General features: G+C 41.8%; 1 protein-coding gene across 1 annotated transcript; it reads left to right on the top strand.

Moving 5' to 3' along the window:
• Window positions 1-1292: 1292 nt before the first annotated feature.
• Window positions 1293-19987, top strand: IL12B (interleukin 12B). Its single transcript, XM_040439804.1, has 8 exons — window positions 1293-1360; window positions 2007-2091; window positions 6700-6969; window positions 8911-9025; window positions 11234-11427; window positions 12768-12922; window positions 17640-17768; window positions 19296-19987. Exons 2-7 carry the CDS (start codon window positions 2007-2009, stop codon window positions 17766-17768), a joined length of 948 nt encoding a protein of 315 aa, XP_040295738.1. The 5' UTR covers window positions 1293-1360; the 3' UTR covers window positions 19296-19987.
• Window positions 19988-20732: the final 745 nt, after the last annotated feature.

Raw genomic sequence — 20732 nt, forward strand, 5'->3', positions numbered from 1 at the left:
CTATTTTTTGTGTTCTCCCACAAGTCAATGCCCTGCAGCACTCTCCTAACTGAATAGGTTCTATAGTTAAGTTTATCCTGTTCTTCCTGAGTCGTGGATAAAATGTTGTCAATACAATGAAGACATTTCTGTCTCCCCTGCAATGCAGAGCTCTAGGAGATGTCATGACATACATTAAATTGATTGGGTCCCATAACAAAGAAGATCAAAATGCCTCCCCCCCCCCCCCCCCCCCTCAATTATAACTCACACCCAATTCCGCTCCCCATTGCCTTCTAATAGTACAAGTCTTTTAAAGAAGGTAGTTCTGTACAGAGCGTATAACATTACTGGGCCCCTCAGCCACATCTTCTCCCATCCACTGGTTGAAGTTGATGGACATAGTAATTTTTCACCCATACTATGTACAATTGTCTAATAAAACACTGATATAAATATATAACTAAGTAGGTTGTATATTTATTCCTATTGAGTTATGTTGACAACAAGTAGGGAAACTCGTCACAGTAGTGTAAAGAAAAGGGGAAAGGTGGTCCACAGCAACCATTCAGGTGTCAGCTTTCATTCTACAACATCCTCTGGAAAATGAGAGCTGGAATCCGATTGGTTACATCAGCAACTTCTACCCTTCTTTTTGGTACCAGTAACTCTTGCTCCAGTGTGAAGACCATAATCCTAGTGATCCATCAGCTGCCATAGACAGGCACCATTGTCAGATCAAGCTCAATGTGGTGAACTCTGCTGACCATCTGATGTCTGCAGTGGTCATACACATAAGGACCTATTCACATCATGTTATGGCCAAATATTTGCCATATATGTATCCCTAGGGTATCCCTTGGGCTCCATTAACCCAACAGAAGCCATCATACTTTTTATTGTGGAATGGAGTAGTGGACTACACAATTCCATGTAATAGTATACAGTTAAAAATATATATCTACTGTGAGTATATGTTGTTTTTTTAGTATAGGAGCCGAGTTATCCCACTGTATGCCTGCATGCTATATGGGATATGTTGTAGCCTTTCATCGGAATATGTCAAATGGGAAATATGTAAAATGGAGGCAAAAACCAAGACAGAAGATGCTATTACAATATGTTGGATCTGCCAATGATCTGCACATAGATATCTCATGTCTATGGCCAGCTGCCTCTCTAGATCGGGTGAAACAGGGAAAGAGGAAACAACAAAAAAAAAGTTTCTTCTTGGAAAGGGACTGTACTGTGATGTCACTCACTTTACTATATAAACCAGAACACTTAACTGTCAAAGCAGCAAGACCTTACAAAGGAAAGCCACGAGTTTCACACGCTCCGTAATTAGAGGAACTGCTCCGGGCTATTCACAGAAAAAGACGTAAGAGACCGATTATCCTCTCTATGATATATGTATGTCTTATCTAAAGTCAGCATGAATTATTGCACTGAGGAATGGCATTGACATGTTACACTTTGTTTTGCGCCTTTCAAACTCATTTTTCTGTATAACTCATTTTTTTATTTCATTGAAAGTGCATGTTTCCTTATGTTACACCTTGATTAAAGTGGGAATGCCAGAAATCTCAAAATTAAACTGAATGGGGACTAGGTAGAGCGCCATGCCAGATTAGATTGTTGTTAGCATCCCGCATCAGCAACATGTACCCTGGGTCTTTTGCAGGTTCTACAGGTCTCTTGCTGATTGTGATTACCACATTTATTTATGTCTATTTTTCATCTCTGTTGTAGTCTACCAACACCTCTGATTTTGGCTTTCAGTGGGGGAAGAGCCATAACTAGAGAGATGCAGGGGATGCCCACAAGACACTGTCTCTGCCAGGGCATGTAGCTACAAGCCAGGCTAATGCTAACCAGTGCCTGGGGTGTTACATATGATTGGTGAACCTTGGCTTTGTAGCTAAAGCTCAGAGAGACATAAGTTATGGCCGTATAGTTGAGAAGATGTAGATTACTGTACATGAATTAGAACCTACTATTTATACCTGGTCTCATTTTCATTTCAGATGGGGCACCTTTTAGCAGCAGTCATACTGCTTGTGTGCACAGATCTTCTGCAGGCATCCAAGCCTTTTCACTTGAAGGAAAAAAGTAAGTACATTCCAAGATTTTTTTAAACTCTTTATATACCTTAAATGTGTAGTGAAGCAGACAGTGGAGGAATGTTGCAGAAAGTGTTCACTTCTCCTCCAGTGCCTCCATGGGAGAAATGATGCAATACACATGCATCATGCCGGGGGTCCCTATGGAGGATGCGCGTGTTTGTGTACTAGTGATAAGGTGCCGAGGATAGTAGTACTCACGGTTTAGTTGTCCCTTGGGGCCAGCAGTGCAGTGGATGGGAAGACAGCACGAAATCCTCTGTGGCACTCTCGGTTGCAGGGAATACCAGCCAGATGTTGGTTGAGGTGCCTTTGATGGTAATTGGTGTAAGGTGCTTTTGCGGCTGGGCCCCTGGTTCGTGACTCCAGCACCATTAGGTGCAAATGTTGGGGGTAGTAGTTGAAGCGATGATATAGAATAAGGGAGACTAGAGCTTTTAACAAACTCCCAGTACTTTACTGAAGCTGTTCCACAGATCATCAAGGGATGCAACAGTCATTTACATAACGGCAGCTTTCACAGTGATTCACATTAGTTCCCAGAAGTTGCATAATCAGTCTTTCTCTCTCTTATTTCTCCAGGTAGTAGGGATGAACTATCTCTGTATCCTCTTCTAGGAATACTATACTCAGACAAATGGCCTTTTTGTCTTTCATTTTGGTGGGTAGCTTGTAGCTTTGAATCTCTCCTCCTGATGCAAAGGAGTCTGGAGTCTGATAAATGACAGTTACCTTCCTTCGTCAATATCCTCATTCCCTCTCTGGGTTGCCTGGAGATACTGTAATCTTTTCCCTTTTATGGGCTGGTGCATGGAACTAACTATGGAGCTTTTATATCTCTGCAAAATGGCTGCTGAGGTTCAGCTTGTCCTCAAACATCACCACACACTGACCTTATTCTTCCTGCAATGAGCACACACTGAGTGTAGGGCTGAGTTAGCCCTGGGAGGCTTGTTAGAACCTCCACCTCCCTATGCAACTTTATGAGAACACATTTACAAGTACAGTTTACATGAAACACAATCACAACATTAAGCAGTGTGTTTCAGGACACTGCACACAGTTAAGGTTGTGTGAATTCGTCATGGATCTGCAAAAACGCTTCTGTTACAATAATACAACCGCCTGCATCCGTCATAAACGGATCCGGTTGTATTTTGTCTTATATAGCCAAAACGGATCCGTCTTGAACACCATTGAAAGTCAATGGGGGACGGATCCATTTTCTATTGTGCCAGATGGTGTCAGAGAAAACGGATCCGTCCCCATTGACTTACATTGTGTGCCAGGACGGATCTGTTTGGCTTCGTTTTGTCAGGCGGACACCAAAACGCTGCAGGCAGCATTTTGGTGTCCGCCTCCAGAGCGGAATGAAGACTGAACGGAGGCAAACTGCTGCCTTCTGAGCGGATCCTTTTCCAGTCAGAATGCATTAGGGCAAAACTGATCCTTTTTGGACCGCTTGTGAGAGCCCTGAACGGATCTCACAAACGGAAAGCCAAAATGCTAGTGTGAAAGAACCCTTAGACTGGGATCAGTGAACTGACTGTGTAATGTCTGGATGTGATGGGTCCACCACAGCAGGAGTTCTCACACATTTTCTTCTTGGGCCTCATCAACTAATCATTGGTGATGCCGAAGCCTCACTAGCAAAAACCATATACCACTATGCAGTGCACATAATACCCCATAACAGCTGCAAATATCACAGTGCAGGAGAACATACCTCCTCAGCAGGATCAAACATTACAGTGTAGCACAACATATCTCCCCAGCAGCACCAAATACCACTGTGTTACCTTCCCAGATGCACCAAATACCACCATGCAGCACACTGACAGCAGGATTGTTTTCCTTTCAACCCCTTCCTCAGTGAAAGAAGCATTGACCACTTTTCAACTCTCCCCCACTGGCAGCAGCATTGTTCCCTTCTCACCTTTTCCTCACTGGCACCAGCATTGACCTCTTCTCACCTCTCTGACACTGCCAGCAATATTGCCCTCCACATTCCACCCCCACTAGTAGCAGCATTGTCCCCTTCACACTCCTTCCCCACTGTCAGCAGAGTTATTCTACTTCCCTCCCATTCCCCATTGGAAACAGCATTGTTCCTCTTCCTACCCGTTCCTCACTGACAGCAGTATTTTCCAACTGCCCAGTTTATCATGCTGATGCATTTTTGTCCTGTCCACTGCTTCATTTTTTTTCTAGAAACAGCACCACTTGTGTCCATGGTCTATGTCTGGTTTTGCAGTTAAGCCCCATTCACAAGCGTGGTATTGTTTCTAATCTGATGCAACCACTTTTAATTATCATTATGCAGTAAAATGTTTTTAATTGGATATTAATAGTACCTGAGAGATTATAAATACACTGCCTTTTCACACAGTCATACGTTAACGCCTCAAGGAAGACAGTACTTTTATATTGATGGCCTATCTTCAGCAATATTTGATTGGTCCAGCACCCCGCACCCTCACCAATCAGTGCTGGAAGTCAGTGCTCTGTGTGTAGTTGACGGATCTGGTTACTGCAGCACTGCTGCCATTGAACAAAGCTGTAGTTCCGGCACTGACTTAATTCACAATATGCAACTTCAATACTCTCGTAAAACCTGTTTTGCAATTGTTTCTTTCTGATTAATCTTAGAGTTGTGAGTGCTAGTTGTTAGAAACAGCTTTCTACAGCATTTTTAGAGGGCTGGATTATTGGATTCCTGATTAATTTTACTATGTGCTGAATCAATAGCATTCACAGAGCAAAAGAGACCCTGGAGTAAAAACTGAAGTTCCACTTCCTACCATTATATGCCAGGTCCAGATTTATACAAAATGCATAATAATATGATGCTTGTATGACTTTAAAGGGGTTGTCCCACAAAAAATATTCTACAGTTTTCAAACCAGCACCTGGACCTTAATACTTTTGTAATTGCGCATAACTAACAATTTAGCATAGTCACTGAGCTATTCAATAAAATATATCTGTACAGCGCCACCTGCTGTTTTTTTTAGATTTCTTTGTCCAGCTCACTGAGATGGCCGCACATGCCCAGTTTCATCCTTCAGCTGCCTCCTGAGCTGTGATAGACAGAGCTGAGACACGCCCCCTGAGCCGCAGCAGAAAAGCCACTCCCCTAGAGCTTTCAGCTTGATATAAATCTAGCAGAGCAATGAATGGGGATCCATGTGAGGTACAGGGCTGGTTCTAGCTTTGTTAGAAAGAGATTGTCATATACTATATGATGTCTGATTTTAATTTTTTACGTTAGTCGCGGGATAACCCCTTTAAGGGGAAACCAAACCAAAGTTCTCTAGTAGAGAAAGTTTATAAGGGTTGTCTGGGAGGATGGATTAAAAATAAAAAAATAAGCATTGCTCACTTCACCAATCCATGCTGCCATCCAGCTTGGGTGCAACAAGGGCAATGTTGACACACTTATTGTACCAAAGGCCTAATTTGCATATTAAGAAAAAGTATCATAACTCAGGAACGGAGCCTCAGATCAACTAAAGAAAAACTGGGTTTTAATCAGGTGAGCCACAGTTATGTGTCTCTGGATAGGGAGGTCGCTGGTGACAGATTCCCTTTAAACTTACTTATATAAGTCGAACTATGAACATCCCAAAACTAAGGGTCCCGCTGTCTTCAGTATACTCCTGAGCTCCCCCTAGTTGTAGTATAGCAGCATTGTCACATATAACTCTATGGCTGTCTGAAAGACTTGGAGCTCTGCAGCAGAAAAAAAATATATATTGTTATAAGCACAGAATTTTGGACCTAAAAATTTTATTATATTTATTACTTGGACATTGTTCCCAGTGCAGCTCATGGGGGAGAGGATAATTCGAAGGTCCAATTAGGGTTCATTCAGACGACCGTACAATCCAAAAATTGTGGATACACAAACACGGATACTGGCCATGTTCATTCCGCATTTTGCCGAATGGAATGGCCTGCCCTATGATCGAAATGCCTATTCTTGTCCGCAATTGGGGACAAGAAAAGGACATATTCTATTCTTTTTTTTTTTTTTTGCCCCCATTGAAATGAATGGGTCCGCATCCATTCTGCAAAATTTGGATGCGGACACAAACATACGGTTGTCTTTCTGCCTGAGGGAACCTTAAAGGGGTTGTCTCACTTCAGCAAATTGCATTTATCATGTAGAGAAAGTTACTACAAGGCACTTACTAATGTATTGTGATTGTCCATATTGCCTCCTTTGCTGTCTGGATGGCCAGGACCTAGGAAGTGTGCATAGTCCAGTACTTTTTTCCATAGTGTGCAAGCACGGCCACTGCTTCTGGATTGCAGGGTGGTCGTAACTATGGATACAAGCACTGTATAATGTGATGGAAAAATAAATCCAGCTAGCGAAGGAAGCAATATGGATAATAACAATACATTAGTAAGTGCCTTGTATTAACCTCCTCTACATAATAAATACCTTTTGCTGAAGTGAGACGACCCCTTTAAGGTCCACATAAGAGCACAATGGTAGATGGTGCTGGGTGGGGATTTAGTTAGTAAAATCTGTAAATGTAGTAAATGGAGGAAATATATGGCTGCTATTATTCACTTCTTTATTTTTCAGCTTTGATTGTAGAGGTTGATTATACAAATAGAAAAACTGGGGAAATTGTGACCATTGAGTGTAATACCACAGCTTACACCAATGCTGCTATTGACAGCAAAAAGATACAGTGGAGCAAAAAAGGCCACAGGGGCAAAACCCTCACTGTTCAAGTAAGCGAATCTCCAGATGCGAAGAACTATACATGTGCTCTGGAAAATATTGGAATCATTGACTATACTCACATTGTGTTGCATAATGTGAACCAGCCATTTTACCGTGGAATTCTCAGTAAGTACAAAAACTATTTTACAAAGTGTTTTATGTTTCCATTTATGTTTCCTATTCATTTACTCATACAAGGGGAGATTTATCAAACTGGTGTAAAGGAAAACTGGTTTAGTTGCCCATAGCAACCAATTAGATTCCACCTATTATTTTCCAAAGAAGCTCTGAAAAATTAAAGGTGGAAGCTGATTGGTTGCTACGGGTAATTAAGCCAGTTTTTCTTTACATCAGTTTTGGTAACTCTACACCACAGTGCCTTGTGAAAGCATTCACTTATTTGGTATTTTACCTGTTTTGTTACATTGCATCCTGGAATTAAGTTAATTTTGTTTTACTGTCAAATGATAATTAAGTAGTTAGATATTCACCCCCTGAAAGTCAATACTTTGTGGAGCCACCATTCGCTACAATTACAAATGCAAGTCTCTTGGGGTGTGGCCCTATTAACCTAGCAGATCTACACTTTGGGATTGTTGCCCATTCTTCCAGGAAAAACTGCTTCAATGCCTTGCGACGGGTTGCGTTGGACTGTCAATTCACAGATTAGATAGACGTCTGGGATTTGACTAGGATGGGATTTCCAAGAATGTCTATGTTTAGGGGCATTGTTCTGCTGGAAGGTGAAGGTCCGTCTCAGTCTAAAATCTCTTACAGACTGAGACAGACTTTCCACAAGAATTGCCCAGTATTTATTGCCATCCATCTTGCTTTCAATCCTGACCAGTTTTCCAGCCCCTGCTGTTTTGCAAACTCCAAACATGTTTTCCTACGTTTCTTTTCTGGCCATGCACTTGACTGTTTTCAGAAGCCCCACAGCAGTGAATAGAAAGGACACCACACGTGCCCGCCGACCCCTCCATTCACCGCTATCGGTCTTCACTGAATGGTGAATGGAGAATTTCAGACATGTTTAGCTTGATCTACATTCATGACAGGTCCCCTTTTTTCAAATAGGAGCAGGTCCCATTCCTATTGGACATTTCTGGCATAGCCTATCAATATGCCATACATATATTCGCATCCATATGTCTGTTCCACGGTACCCACAAGGATGGGACTGTTCTTTAGATTGCAGGACGTTCCGTTCCACAAGACGTGGAAAGCACACTGCCAGTATCTCTGTTTTGTGTATCCACAATTTGCGGACCGCAAAAACGGCTATGATAGTGTGCATGAGCTTAGGGAGTGTAGCTGTGTGATTTTATTGGGAATAGTCACACTAATTAGAAATCATTTAAACCCCACCCCAGCGTATCTGAATACTGATGTCTTTAGGGCATGGATTCCTCAGGTAATTGTTGCTTACAGGGCCCTATGATACAAATCTAATGCCAACCCCATTGCATGGTTTTTCTATACACTATGATTATGGCCTCATGAACAGGGCTATCTTGTGGATCTGATGTTGTACAGATCCATACTATAGCATCCCTAATCTGCTGTGGCCCCCATTCTACACTTCTGTGTGCCTCTCATTTTAAATGGCAGTGCAATGAGTGACTAGCCTAATGGAATCCACAAGAAAATATATTTGCTATGTTCCTTCGCATGCCATATTACCGAGATAATCTCCCTTAGAAGTATCGCTTCTAGGCGAAGATAGCTTCATAACACGGTTACTGATGGGTATATTATGCTGCGCCAAACGTAGTGCCTCCGAGTCCTCAATATGGAATCTTACAGGTTGCATGTGCCACCCATTCAGGGTCTATGCACATAGCTATGCCATGTGCAAGAATCCATGAAAGATCACGAAAGGACAACCAATAGAACTCAATGGAGCTACCGCCAATGTTGTATATTTTATGGGACTACATGTATAACCAATCAAACTTACATTGAATTAAAAGGGTTGGGGGCCCATTTAACACCAACATTACTTTCAATCCCAGCTACCAGACAAGATAAGAATGGAAGTTTATTTTCTTTCACTTCTTTACACAGATGTAGAAAATCCAATAAGTTGTATGATGAAAAACTACAGCGGCCATTTCACCTGCTCATGGAATGGGACAAAGGACTATTCGAATCTTGAGTTCTTCTTTGAAGCCTTTAGCAAGTAAGCGTCTCATTATTTGAATTCAATAATGAACGATTTGTTAATGATGAATATACTGTATATGGCAATGGATACATTAGTAGAAACAAGATACATGTATATTAAAGGTTTTAATAAATGCCAATAGAGCAGGTCATAATTTGAGTTTTAGCTGTTGAAGTCGCACTGTGGTGCCAGTAGCATGCCCATCAGGGCTTGGAGTGGGGCTATTATTAATATACAGTAGTTGGTCTATCCTCACTACTAATACTCAAGTATTTCTGGAGATTTCTAGGTGGCAACACTGGTCACACATTACAAGCTTAACTTGCTTCCTCCTGCAACATTTGTTAAAGTTGTTGTGCCACCATTAACGTGAATCTGCTCCATAACACCCCCAAACTAGCATAAGCAGTTTGGGGGTGTTATGTATTTTTTATCTTCATACTTGTATTCCAACTCTGTTCTCATACAAACCAGCAGTAAACTGCATTTAGAGGATTCCTCTTTGAGTCCTCTCCATTATGTGAATGAGTCCTCTAAATGCATTTTACTGTTGGTTTGTAGAAGCACAACATAAAAATGTAAGGGAGTATGAAGATAAAAAATTATATAACTCAGCGTCCTTGACACTATTCAGCGTTTACTCTAGTTTAGGGGTTAATTCAGCATTTACAGATTTCTTTAAAATTTTGTTTAATATAATTCAGCATGAAAAACTAGTTACATTTATCATTTACTTTCTGTAACAAAAATGCTCCAGTTGTGAGATATTCTCGTTACTTTATTATAAGGGTGACCCCTAGTGTTTAATCTGTATAGAAATGTGCACATCCACCTACTGAGGTGGTCGCACATGCTCAGTTCCATCCTTCAACTGCCACTAGTCATATCTACTGTTAGAAGCTGTGACAGTTACAGGGAGAGAGCTGCACCAGAAAGGACGTACCATTGAGCTGTAATAGGGAGAAATGCAGCAGAAAGGGCTTACTCCCTGAGAAAGGACACACCCCCGAGCTGCCAGCCTAAAGAGACTCTAGCAAAGCAATTGGAGCAATGAATAGGGGGGGGAGCTCTGGATCCATGTGAGGTACAGGGATGGTTCTAGCTTTAATTTTTCACACCAATCATGGCATAACCCTTTTAAGTTGAAGGCCAAGAAAGTCAAAAGATCAAGAAAAAAAAGAAAAAAACATGTAAAGGGATACATCCTCCATACTGCTAAGATATGTTTACTACATTGAATCTTGTGTGATTGGAAAATTAAGACTTGATAGTCACTATATACACGGCCTGAGGGTAGGTTTAAGGGCCTGTTTTGTTTTTTACCATAACATTTTTTTTGTGTCAAGTTACAGAGTCAAAGACACATAACTAATTAATGTAGGAAAACTTTTAAAGGGTTGTGCACTAATTTCCAGACTTCTCAGACTGGTGAGACTCACATTGGTGATAATACTTACAGTACATGATCTCCAGTGCTGAGACCCGGCTTGTTCACTCCCTGGCCTCTGCTGCTTGTCTCCTCCATGTAAACTTCTGGTTTGATGCCGCTGTAGCTCATCACTGGATGCGGCTGTGATTTGCTCCCCTTGTGTCATGTGACCATGTGACATGATGCAAGTGGAGCAGCGGCCGGTGATTGGATGCAGCGGTGTCAAACAGGAAGTTTAAATGGAGGGACCCAAGACAAGCAGTGGAGGCCAGGGATCACCAATGTGGGTCCTTCCAGTCTGGACATTATTGCACAACTCCTTTAAAAGACCGTAATATCCAAAATCTGTCTCAAAGTAAGCTTACCACCATATAGGGTAGATGACCTTAAACATAACCTCACCACTCTTGTGCAAATCTTGTCCTATTGAGAGATGCTTCTTTTTATTTTTATGCAAAAAATGTTTTCACTCCACTCCATTCAATGCATTTGGCTTCCCCATTCGTCATTTCCACCAGCTCTAAAATGTGGCTGGTAAAATACTTGGGTGATATTATGGTGGACTGATGGTGCACCAAATGGAGTGCCTCCACCCACAGTACACCAAAAACCTAATCTGCATCAAAATAAAAAGAAGCATTTCTCAGGATTAGAGGACCAGACTTTCACAAGAAACGTATGGTTATGTTTCAGGGCACCTACCTTACATGGTGGTATGCTTAATTGGAGACTGATTTTGATGACAGACGCTCTTTCAATATTTTAATTGACATTTTATCACTTTTGTCTAATAGCAACAGTTCCCTTTCCTGTGAAAGAATCGAGAAACATATCACAGAAGGAAATGCAATCCCCAGCTATACAGTAAACTGCCACGACACTCAGACATGTCATTACTCAGAAGACCCAAGTATCTTCGTTGAGCTGCATGTCTTTGCCAAAAACAGATATGAGCAACACAAGAAGTCCTTCACATTGAGGAACATCAGTAAGTACACTCTCCTGACTTATGACTTTACTGTATAGTTTGGTGTGAGGTTAGAGAACTTTTTGGAATATTGGAATATTGCATTTATAGCTATCCCATAATTTATATCTATTTTCTGAATTTCTGACAACCTTTGCTTGTTAATTAACTAATGCCAAGATTGCAAACAGGGGAGTACCGCCATTAAATGGGTTGTCCAAGTGTTTAATACTGGTGATGAGCTAGCCTGATAACTAATGACCCGTTCTCAGAAAAGGTCATCAGAATGTGATCGGTGAGGGTGTTGGGCGTCGACCCTCACCGATCACATTCCAATTACCTTTTCTGAGAACCGGTCATTAGTTTGTAAAAGGTGGGGTCGATGCCGGGCATCCTGATCAATCAGCTGTTTGAACAGGTCATGGTAAGAGTTCCAGCTTACTAAGCTGTCCATTGGATAGCGACTGTGCTTGGTATTGTAGCTCAACCCCTTTCACTTGAATGGGACTGAGCTGTGCCTAGGTCATGTGACCAATGAATGTGATGTCACTGGCCTAGGAAGGGTCTGGCAGCTCATCGGCAGGGCTGCCGGACCCCCACCGATTAAATGCTGATGACCTATTTTGAGGATAGGTCATCAGCATTAACCACTCAGACAACCAGCTAGATCAGGGGAACGCATAACACATGTGCAACCCATGCAGAGTCACAGGGGTCCAGCAGGGAAAGGGGCCCACTTGCCACTTCCTAATGTCCTTTAGATTGCAGGTAAAGGATTGAGGGATTTCACACAGCAAACAGGGTGTTCATATACTGTTCTTGTATGGAGGTTCTCTGCTATGGCAGCCAAAGAGGCTGAGGACCCCCATTAACAATTCCAGACAATTCCACACTAGTGATACAAGGCACAGGGTGTCCCTATCAACAGTTTAAGCAAGAGAGTGACCCTATTAACGATATCAGCAAGAGTGCCTCTATTAACAGTATCAGCAAGAGAGTGTCCCTATTAACAATATCAGCAAGAGTGCCCCAATTAACAGTAATAGAGAAGAGTGCCCTTTATTAACAGTATCAGCAAGAGAGTGTCCCTTTTTAACAATATCAGCAAGAGTGCCCCTATTAACAGTATTAGAGAAGAGTGCCCCTATTAACAGTATTAGAGAAGAGTGCCTCTATTAACAGTATCAGCAAGAGAGTGTCCCTATAAAGAGTATCAGTGAGAGTGCTCCTATTAACAGTATCATCATTAGAGTGCCCCTATTAACACTATCAGCGAAAGTGCTCCTATTAACACTATCAGCGAGAGAATACCCTCTCATTTTTCATAAATCACATGTGTCTATTTGCTTTTTATCTTGTAGTAAAACCCGATCCACCTCAAGATCTCCACATCCATAAAGCAGCCAAAAACCTTTCCTTACAGTGGGAGTATCCAAAAACTTGGTGCAGCTCACACTTATTCTATCAGCTCATGTTTAATGTCAAAGTAGAAAGGAAGAATTCAAAGAAGGATGTGGTAAGACAGTTTATTGCGGAAGTCATAAAGGGGTTGACCCGGATTACAAACAGCTCCACTCTTGTCTATGGGCTGCGGATGGTATTTCAGCTCAGCCCGATCAGCCGAACATTACAAGTCATCTCTGAGTTTCTGAGGCCTCATGATTTTATAATCCTTAGCATGTTGTTATCACATAACAAACTATCAGATGGCCATATGTTGGACGCATTTTAACATCCAGAAGAACTCTTGTGGGCCTACTGAACTTACATTGGTATACAACCCTATGGTGATCTAAGTTCGGTTTATTAGAACTCCAGCAGTCCAGGTGTATGTCCATAATATGGACACTTAAGTGGGTTGTCCCATCTAGGACATTTGTGGCATATTGATAAATGTCAGAGAGACATAAATGTCAGGTGCCACTTTGAGACCCGCTCCATTTCTCAAGAACATAGCCTTGAAATGAATAGACAGCACACTGCACATGTGCAGACTTCTGAAAATAGCCAAGGGAGCGCACCCAGCTATTTCTAGAAGTCCCAGAGCAGTGAATGCGGAGCAAGCCCTTTCCACTTGTCACTATGGGATATCTGAAAATAGCCGAGCTAGCACTCAGAAGTTCCAAAAATGTGAATGAAAGGTGGCCATGCTTGCACAGCTTGCTCTTCAGGCCCTGTTTTGGACATAGGAGTGGACCACATCGATATGCCATAGAAGTCCCTGATAGGAATACCCCTTTAAATATGCCTCTATGGCCATATGATAAGTGCTCAAAACTTATCACATCCTTCGTATAATGCCAAATGGGTTCTGCTTGAACTTCATGCACTATCAGTTCTAAAGCCGTAATAATGACATCTGTATAGATAGTGAGAGCAGGGGTGCACCTAGCCTTTCTGCTGCCTGAGGCGAAAACTGAAACTGCACACCCCCCCAATGGCAATTTCTTAACCTAACCCCTTTGCCACAATGAAAACGCTCATTGCCCATGGCCCTTCTGCTGCCCCTCTCTTGCCCCTACCTGGTGCTGCCTGAGGCGATCGCCTTACCTGGCCTCATTGGTGGTGAGGGTAACTGTAGAACAGTTGAATGTTATTCATCTATTCAAGGATGTGAGAACCTTTTGACATGTCATAGAATAACATCAGTGGATACCTAGGCCCTGATGCCTCCCAATAGAAAAAAGGGCCCATGTCACTCACACTTCAAATATTTCTATATCTCCAAGCCAGAACTGTAGCTAGGTGTTACAATGCATCCCTATTTACAGAGGTACAATGTGGGTTGCCAATACTGTACACACATACATAAATGTTACCACTACCTACTGCTATACTGCATACATACAGTACAGACCAAAAGTTTGGACACACCTTCTCATTCAAAGAGTTTTCTTTATTTTCATGACTATGAAAATTGTAGATTCACACTGAAGGCATCAAAACTATGAATTAGCACATGTGGAATTATATACATAACAAACAAGTGTGAAAAAACTGAAAATATGTCATATTCTAGGTTCTTCAAAGTAGCCACCTTTTGCTTTGATTACTGCTTTGCACATTCTTGGCATTCTCTTGATGAGCTTCAAGAGGTAGTCCCCTGAAATGGTTTTCACTTCACAGGTGTGCCCTGTCAGGTTTAATAAGTGGGATTTCTTGCCTTATAAATGGGGTTGGGACCATCAGTGGCGTTGAGGAGAAGTCAGGTGGATACACAGCTGACAGTCCTACTGAATAGACTGTTAGAATTTGTATTGTGGCAAGAAAAAAGCAGCTAAGTAAAGAAAAACGAGTGGCCATCATTACTTTAAGAAATGAAGGTCAGTCAGTCAGCCAAAAAATTGGGAAAACTTTGAAAGTAAGGGCTATTTGACCATGAAGGAGAGTGATGGGGTGCTGCGCCAGATGACCTGGCCTCCACAGTCACCGGACCTGAACCCAATCGAGATGGTTTGGGGTGAGCTGGACCGCAGAGTGAAGGCAAAAGGGCCAACAAGTGCTAAGCATCTCTGGGAACTCCTTCAAGACTGTTGGAAGACCATTTCAGGTGACTACCTCTTGAAGTTCATCAAGAGAATGCCAAGAGTGTGCAAAGCAGTAATCAAAGCAAAAGGTGGCTACTTTGAAGAACCTAGAATATGACATATTTTCAGTTGTTTCACACTTGTTTGTTATGTATATAATTCCACATGTGTTAATTCATAGTTTTGATGCCTTCATAGTCATGAAAATAAAGAAAACTCTTTGAATGAGAAGGTGTGTCCAAACTTTTGGTCTGTACTGTACATCATACTATTCTGCTGTACACATAAATAATGCTGCTACACTGCGCACATGTATGGTAATGCTATAAAACACAAAACATCATACCACTATATCGCACACATACATTGTGCTGCTATATCGCATGCATACATAGTACCGTTATACAGCACACATTAGTTACACACATTATACATGCTTACCTCTTCTGTAGGGGCCCATTAAAGGGGTGTACAATACATGTACAATGTATAGAATAAGTATGGTAATTAATGAACGCCTGTTCCCATTGTACACTTAATCATTACTGTTACTTTCATGAGCATCTTAAAAGGGTTGCCTCCTTTGGATAATCCTTATTTATATGAATTGTCACTTGACCATAAGCTGATCACATAATGTCCCCCTGCTTGGACCCCCAGCGATTAGCTGTAATCTGTAGGGAAAGTTTTTCTATTGTGTCACCAATGGGGAAATGAAGCAATTACATGTAATCCATTCAAATCAGGGAATTGTTTGTACAATGTTGGATTGTACAGATCCTCCAGAGTGACAGTGTAACAGCACCCTCTTGCTGAGAAATGGGGGGCCCCCTCTATAAACGCAGAATACCCTAGGGCACATAAAATGTTTTTGTTAAAATGAACCCATTTAGCCTTTTGCAACCTATCCTTAAAGGGTTTCTGTACCAGAATAAACCCTATTAAACTGGGCTGACATTAGCGATGTGCTTATGTCAGCAGTCCCTAAATGTGCTATTTTTATGCTTATGGATGCCCAGGTAACTGCACAATTTTAACTTTGATGATATGCAAATTAGCTTGTAGGAGCAGGGGGGGGGGGGTGTTGCTCCTGCTCCTAGAGGCTCCGTTCTCCCACCTCAAGTCACGCCTTGCCGTCCTTGATTGACAGGGCCAGGCAGCGTTCATCTCCTGCTTCTGCTCGGACTCCGCAGGCGCGAGATTTATCCAGTGCATAGGGCCGGCAGGAGAAGATGAACGCTGGCCCTGTCAATCAATGACGGCAGGGCGTGACTTGAGGTGGGAGAACGGAGCCTCTATGAGCCGGAGCAACACCCCCCCCTGCTCCTAGAGGCCAATTTGCATATCATCAAGGTTAAAATTGTGCAGTAACCGGGGCATCCATAAGCATAAAAATAGTCCAGTTAGGGTTTGCTGACATTAGCACATCGCTAATGTCAGCCAGTTTAATAGGGTTCATTCTGGTGACAGAAACCCTTTAAAGGGAATATCTCACCTATAATTTTTTCAGCTAATGAAAATCGGCTAGAGATACTGATTGTAGATTTTTCAGATTTTTATTCTATTTCCTGAAGATGATTATGGGGGCAGCCATCTTGCATGGGCTGTTGTTAACAACATGTAGAGATATACTTTAAGGTGCATTAAGACGCACCGATAATCGTCCAGATTATCGAGAACGACCTTTCCTGCGAACAGTCGTTCCTGATCATCTGGCCGTCTAAATGTGCCGCCGATCACCCGATGAATGAGCGAAAGCGATCATGGTCATCTTCTCGCTTGTGCAGGCACCAACGATCATGTAGTCTAAACAGTAATCTGCTGCACAGAAGACATGATTCTGTATGAGGACGATAATTTGCTATAGCGATCTCCCGTCCTCATACAGTGAAGGAGATCGCTGAATGTAAATGCGTAGTCTCCTCCATTAAATGAGCAGCCAACTGTTGAGAAGGAATGCTTCCTTCCTGACAATCGGCCACTCAGTAGGCTTGTCTAAATCCATCTTTACAGCAGCCATGCTATAGACACAATGGACAGGACCTCATTGACTTCTATGGGCTTTCCACCTGTGAGATAAGTCTCTGTATATCAGTAATAGCAGCAGAGCGATAATAACTATGTATTGCCTGAAGGCATGTTAGGGTGCAGCCACACATTCAATTTTTATGCAGTTTTAGAAGCCAAAACCAGGAGTGAATTCAAAAAAGGATGTCATATCTGTCCTTTATACTTTGTCTCCTTGTATTATCCACTCCTGATTTTGGCTTCCAAAACTGCATTAAACCTGACCGTGTAACTGTACCCTTAGTCTTGTTTATAATCACTTCACGGTGACACCCACTACTTGCTAGAATGAACCTAGGAAAATTTATCTCCACATGGTTGGCCTATTATATACAGAGGCCAGCCAAGTAACCAAGTTGAGTGAACAGAAAACACTGATACCTTTTAATTCTTGAAATTCATGGCATATCAGTAGGTTTATGTAATTCTTGAAACTGGTGAGGGTCACAGTGGTGGGGCCCCTGCTGATTTCAAGAATGAATCCTATCTATGTCATTGATATGTCTCCTGGGACAACCCCTTAAAGTATATTTTTATAAGACTGAACAGCCATATTAAAGATGAATTACAAGCCACTTTATGTGTCATTTTCAATTTCTGGTAAAGTACTAAACAACTGTATTTTCAATTGATCCTTAGAACTACCCAAATGTTGATAAGACATACATGTTTGTAGACTACAATGACGACATTTCCCAATTCTGTGTCCAAGCCAGGGACATGTACCATATTAACTCTTACTGGAGCAACTGGTCCTGTTCCAAGTAGGTAAGATGTCTTGTATATCTATATCTATGGCCTATACTATTCAGTGGAGTAACTAGAAATGACTGGGCCCACTCAGCAACTTTTTTATTGCTCCCCTCCCAGCAACTTCTACGCAGCCTCCGACTCCCGTGCAAACCCCAATCCTGTGGCTAGTCAAGATTGTGCTCTCAGACGAGGCCCGGAAGTCCTCTCTGTCTATTTCCTACAGTATCACTGTATATACTGTCATTGTATAATACTGTTGAGGGGGCCCTGACAATAAAATCTTTAAGACCTCCTCCTGGGTGGGCCCCTGCTGAGTTCGGTCCCCAAAGTAGCCGCTTTCCCTGCTTCCCCTATAGCTACACCCCTGATACTATTTTTTGTGAATACTTTGAAAGTGCAATGTGCAATTCCAATTACAAACTACTGCCCTTCCTTTTTTCAAGGGTTTATCCAGTCTCTTTAAAAAATAAAAAAAAAACATAAAAAGATCAGCACAAACACTAATCACCTCTTCTATTCCCCACTAGTTCAATGCAGGCACTCCGGCAGTCCACCTAGGCTTTGCTTACAATAGTCCAACATGTGACTGCCCGAGCCAATCAGTGACCTGTCAGATGTCCTTCTCAATTCTGGAACATCTTTTCTCAGAACTCTAATTTGTGCCAATGCTCTGCTAATACACCTGGAAATGTATGAATAAATTGACTAGTGTGTGATACCATTCAATGGAATGTCGCTTCATGACGCCGCTGCTGTACAGTGATACACTTGCATGATCCATACGAGTGTATCACTGTACAGCAGCGGCAGCATGAAGCGCACGGCGTCATAGCAACCAATGACGCTGTGCGCTCCTGCTGTCAGAAGGAATCCCGGCCGGGTTACCACGGACCGCTCTCGGCCGCGGAACACGGCAGTGTGCATGAGGCCTAACAATGGAATAGGTATCACAGAGTCATCTATGTATTCTCACATTTCCAGGGGGAACAGCAGAGGAACCGCACAATGCAGAGTTCTAAGAAAAGATGTCTCACGAAGCTGCCCTTTCTGATGAAAACCATAGGTCCTTCTGAAATGTAGTGTTAAATTACGGTATTCAGGTTAATGATAATGTAATACATTTCTACAGGAGTTTAAAAAATGGCGGCCTGCACACGGACAGTATCCGTGTTTTATGGATCCATGATCTGTGGACCACAAAACACATACGGTCATGTTCATTGGGGCCTTACACTATATTTACAACATGTCTTTTCCTGAAATATGTTGTTGGGGAGCTGACTTACGGTAAAAATATAGAGTAATATCTGTAGTTGTAGACAGGGGCGTAACTACCGTAGCGGCAGACCATGCGACTGCTGTGGGGCCCAGGGCAAGAGGGGGCCCAGTCTTAGTTGGGATTATCTCCTTCTACTGAAGGTGAAAAAATGGCCTAAGGGTCATTGGAAAGGGGTTTAGGCCACTGGTTGTAGATCAGTGTGTATAGATATTTCCAGTATGCATCAGGCTGACTATTTCATATTTTCTATCTTAAATTTATAGTAAGGATGAAAACGTGAAGAAGCACAAACAGGACAAGAAAAAGAAAAAGAAGAAAAAGGACAAGAAAAACAAAAACACAACCTAAACAACAATAGCATAAAGTAATACCCTACAATGTGACACACAGATCATCATTTGTACATCATTTGTTACTTCATAACGTATAACGTGGATCTCATCAAGTATCTTATACAGTTGTGACAATACGGAGCAGGCCATTCCATTGTTACACCGCTTTTGTATACTTTATACCGTCTTAATATATTTTCATATCATTATTTATTTATTTATATATATATATATATATATATATATATATACATTAAAGGGGTTGTCTGAGGTCTAAGAAAATTTAGGGGTAGTCGGACATGGACTGAAAATAAAACAAAAAACACTACTCACCTTGTTGGGAGGGTCCAGCTTTGTTCCTACACGTCACCACTGAGGCCATTGATTGGCTTGTAGGAGTGATGTGCGTGTATTGAAGATGGCACGTCAGATTTCTGGGAAGCGAGGTGCAGCACTGGAAGCAGGTGGTTCTGACAAGTTGAGTAGGTTTTTTTAGTCCATGCCTGGCCACCCTTGAAATGTTTTAGATATTGGACAACACATTAAAAAATTGTATCTTCAGTTTAAAATGTCAACATTTACCTCTAGACCTCATTCACACATTGGTCTAATAAAAAATAAAAATACAACCAGTTTGTACTTATTTCTGTGATTTTGAGCATATTGAGTACATTACATACTGGACATGACCATGGTGCCTAGTACCTTGGGCAGTTACCTGGGCTCCTAGAGTGGTGCTTACTTGACATTTCAGTACTGGCTACATGGCTATTTTTTGGAAGTGCCTTGTTTGAAAACTAAATTCCTCTTTCTGTCTCAACAGAGGCTTTTGCTGTTATTCAATCCCGCTTCCATGCTGTATACTACAGCTGTAGAGACTACTAAAGGTTTAACTTGAAGCTCCTGACCCCCAAAGAAAAATCTATCAAGGCTCTCTAAGGCCCAATTCACATAGAGGGGGGAGATTTATCAAAACTGGTGCGAAGGAAAACTGTTACTTGCCCATAGCAACCAATCAGATTGCTCCTTTCAGTTTTCCCTTGCAGTAGTTATGATAAATCTCCCCCAAAGTCTTTAAAGGAGTTGTGCCACTAATATAGATGTATCCCGCCCAACAGATATCATTGTTATGTCACTTGCCTTAAATACCACCAATTATCAAAATTGTCTTTTTTTAAAGTTATTAGCCTAGCATTACACCCTGTGGCAATTTAGTTTCAATTTTCATTTGCTGTTTGTCCAGAACAAGGGGCATGGTTAGTGTCACCTGATCTGCTAATGTCAGGACACATCTCACCAGGAAGTTGGATTCAAACATGGAAGGTAAGAGAAAACTGCAAATGTAAATTTGACAAAAAAAAAGTAGCA

Source organism: Bufo bufo, chromosome 1 (genome assembly GCF_905171765.1).
Source record: "Bufo bufo chromosome 1, aBufBuf1.1, whole genome shotgun sequence".
NCBI lineage: Eukaryota > Metazoa > Chordata > Amphibia > Anura > Bufonidae > Bufo > Bufo bufo.

Bases quoted from the DNA above. Each gene is read 5' to 3' on its own strand.
- IL12B (XM_040439804.1), top strand. From the start codon at position 2,007: ATGGGGCACCTTTTAGCAGCAGTCATACTGCTTGTGTGCACAGATCTT. The intron at 11,428-12,767 runs GTAAGTACACTC...TTTATCTTGTAG, and splicing joins CTTCACATTGAGGAACATCA to TAAAACCCGATCCACCTCAA. The intron at 12,923-17,639 runs GTAAGACAGTTT...ATTGATCCTTAG, and splicing joins AGAATTCAAAGAAGGATGTG to AACTACCCAAATGTTGATAA.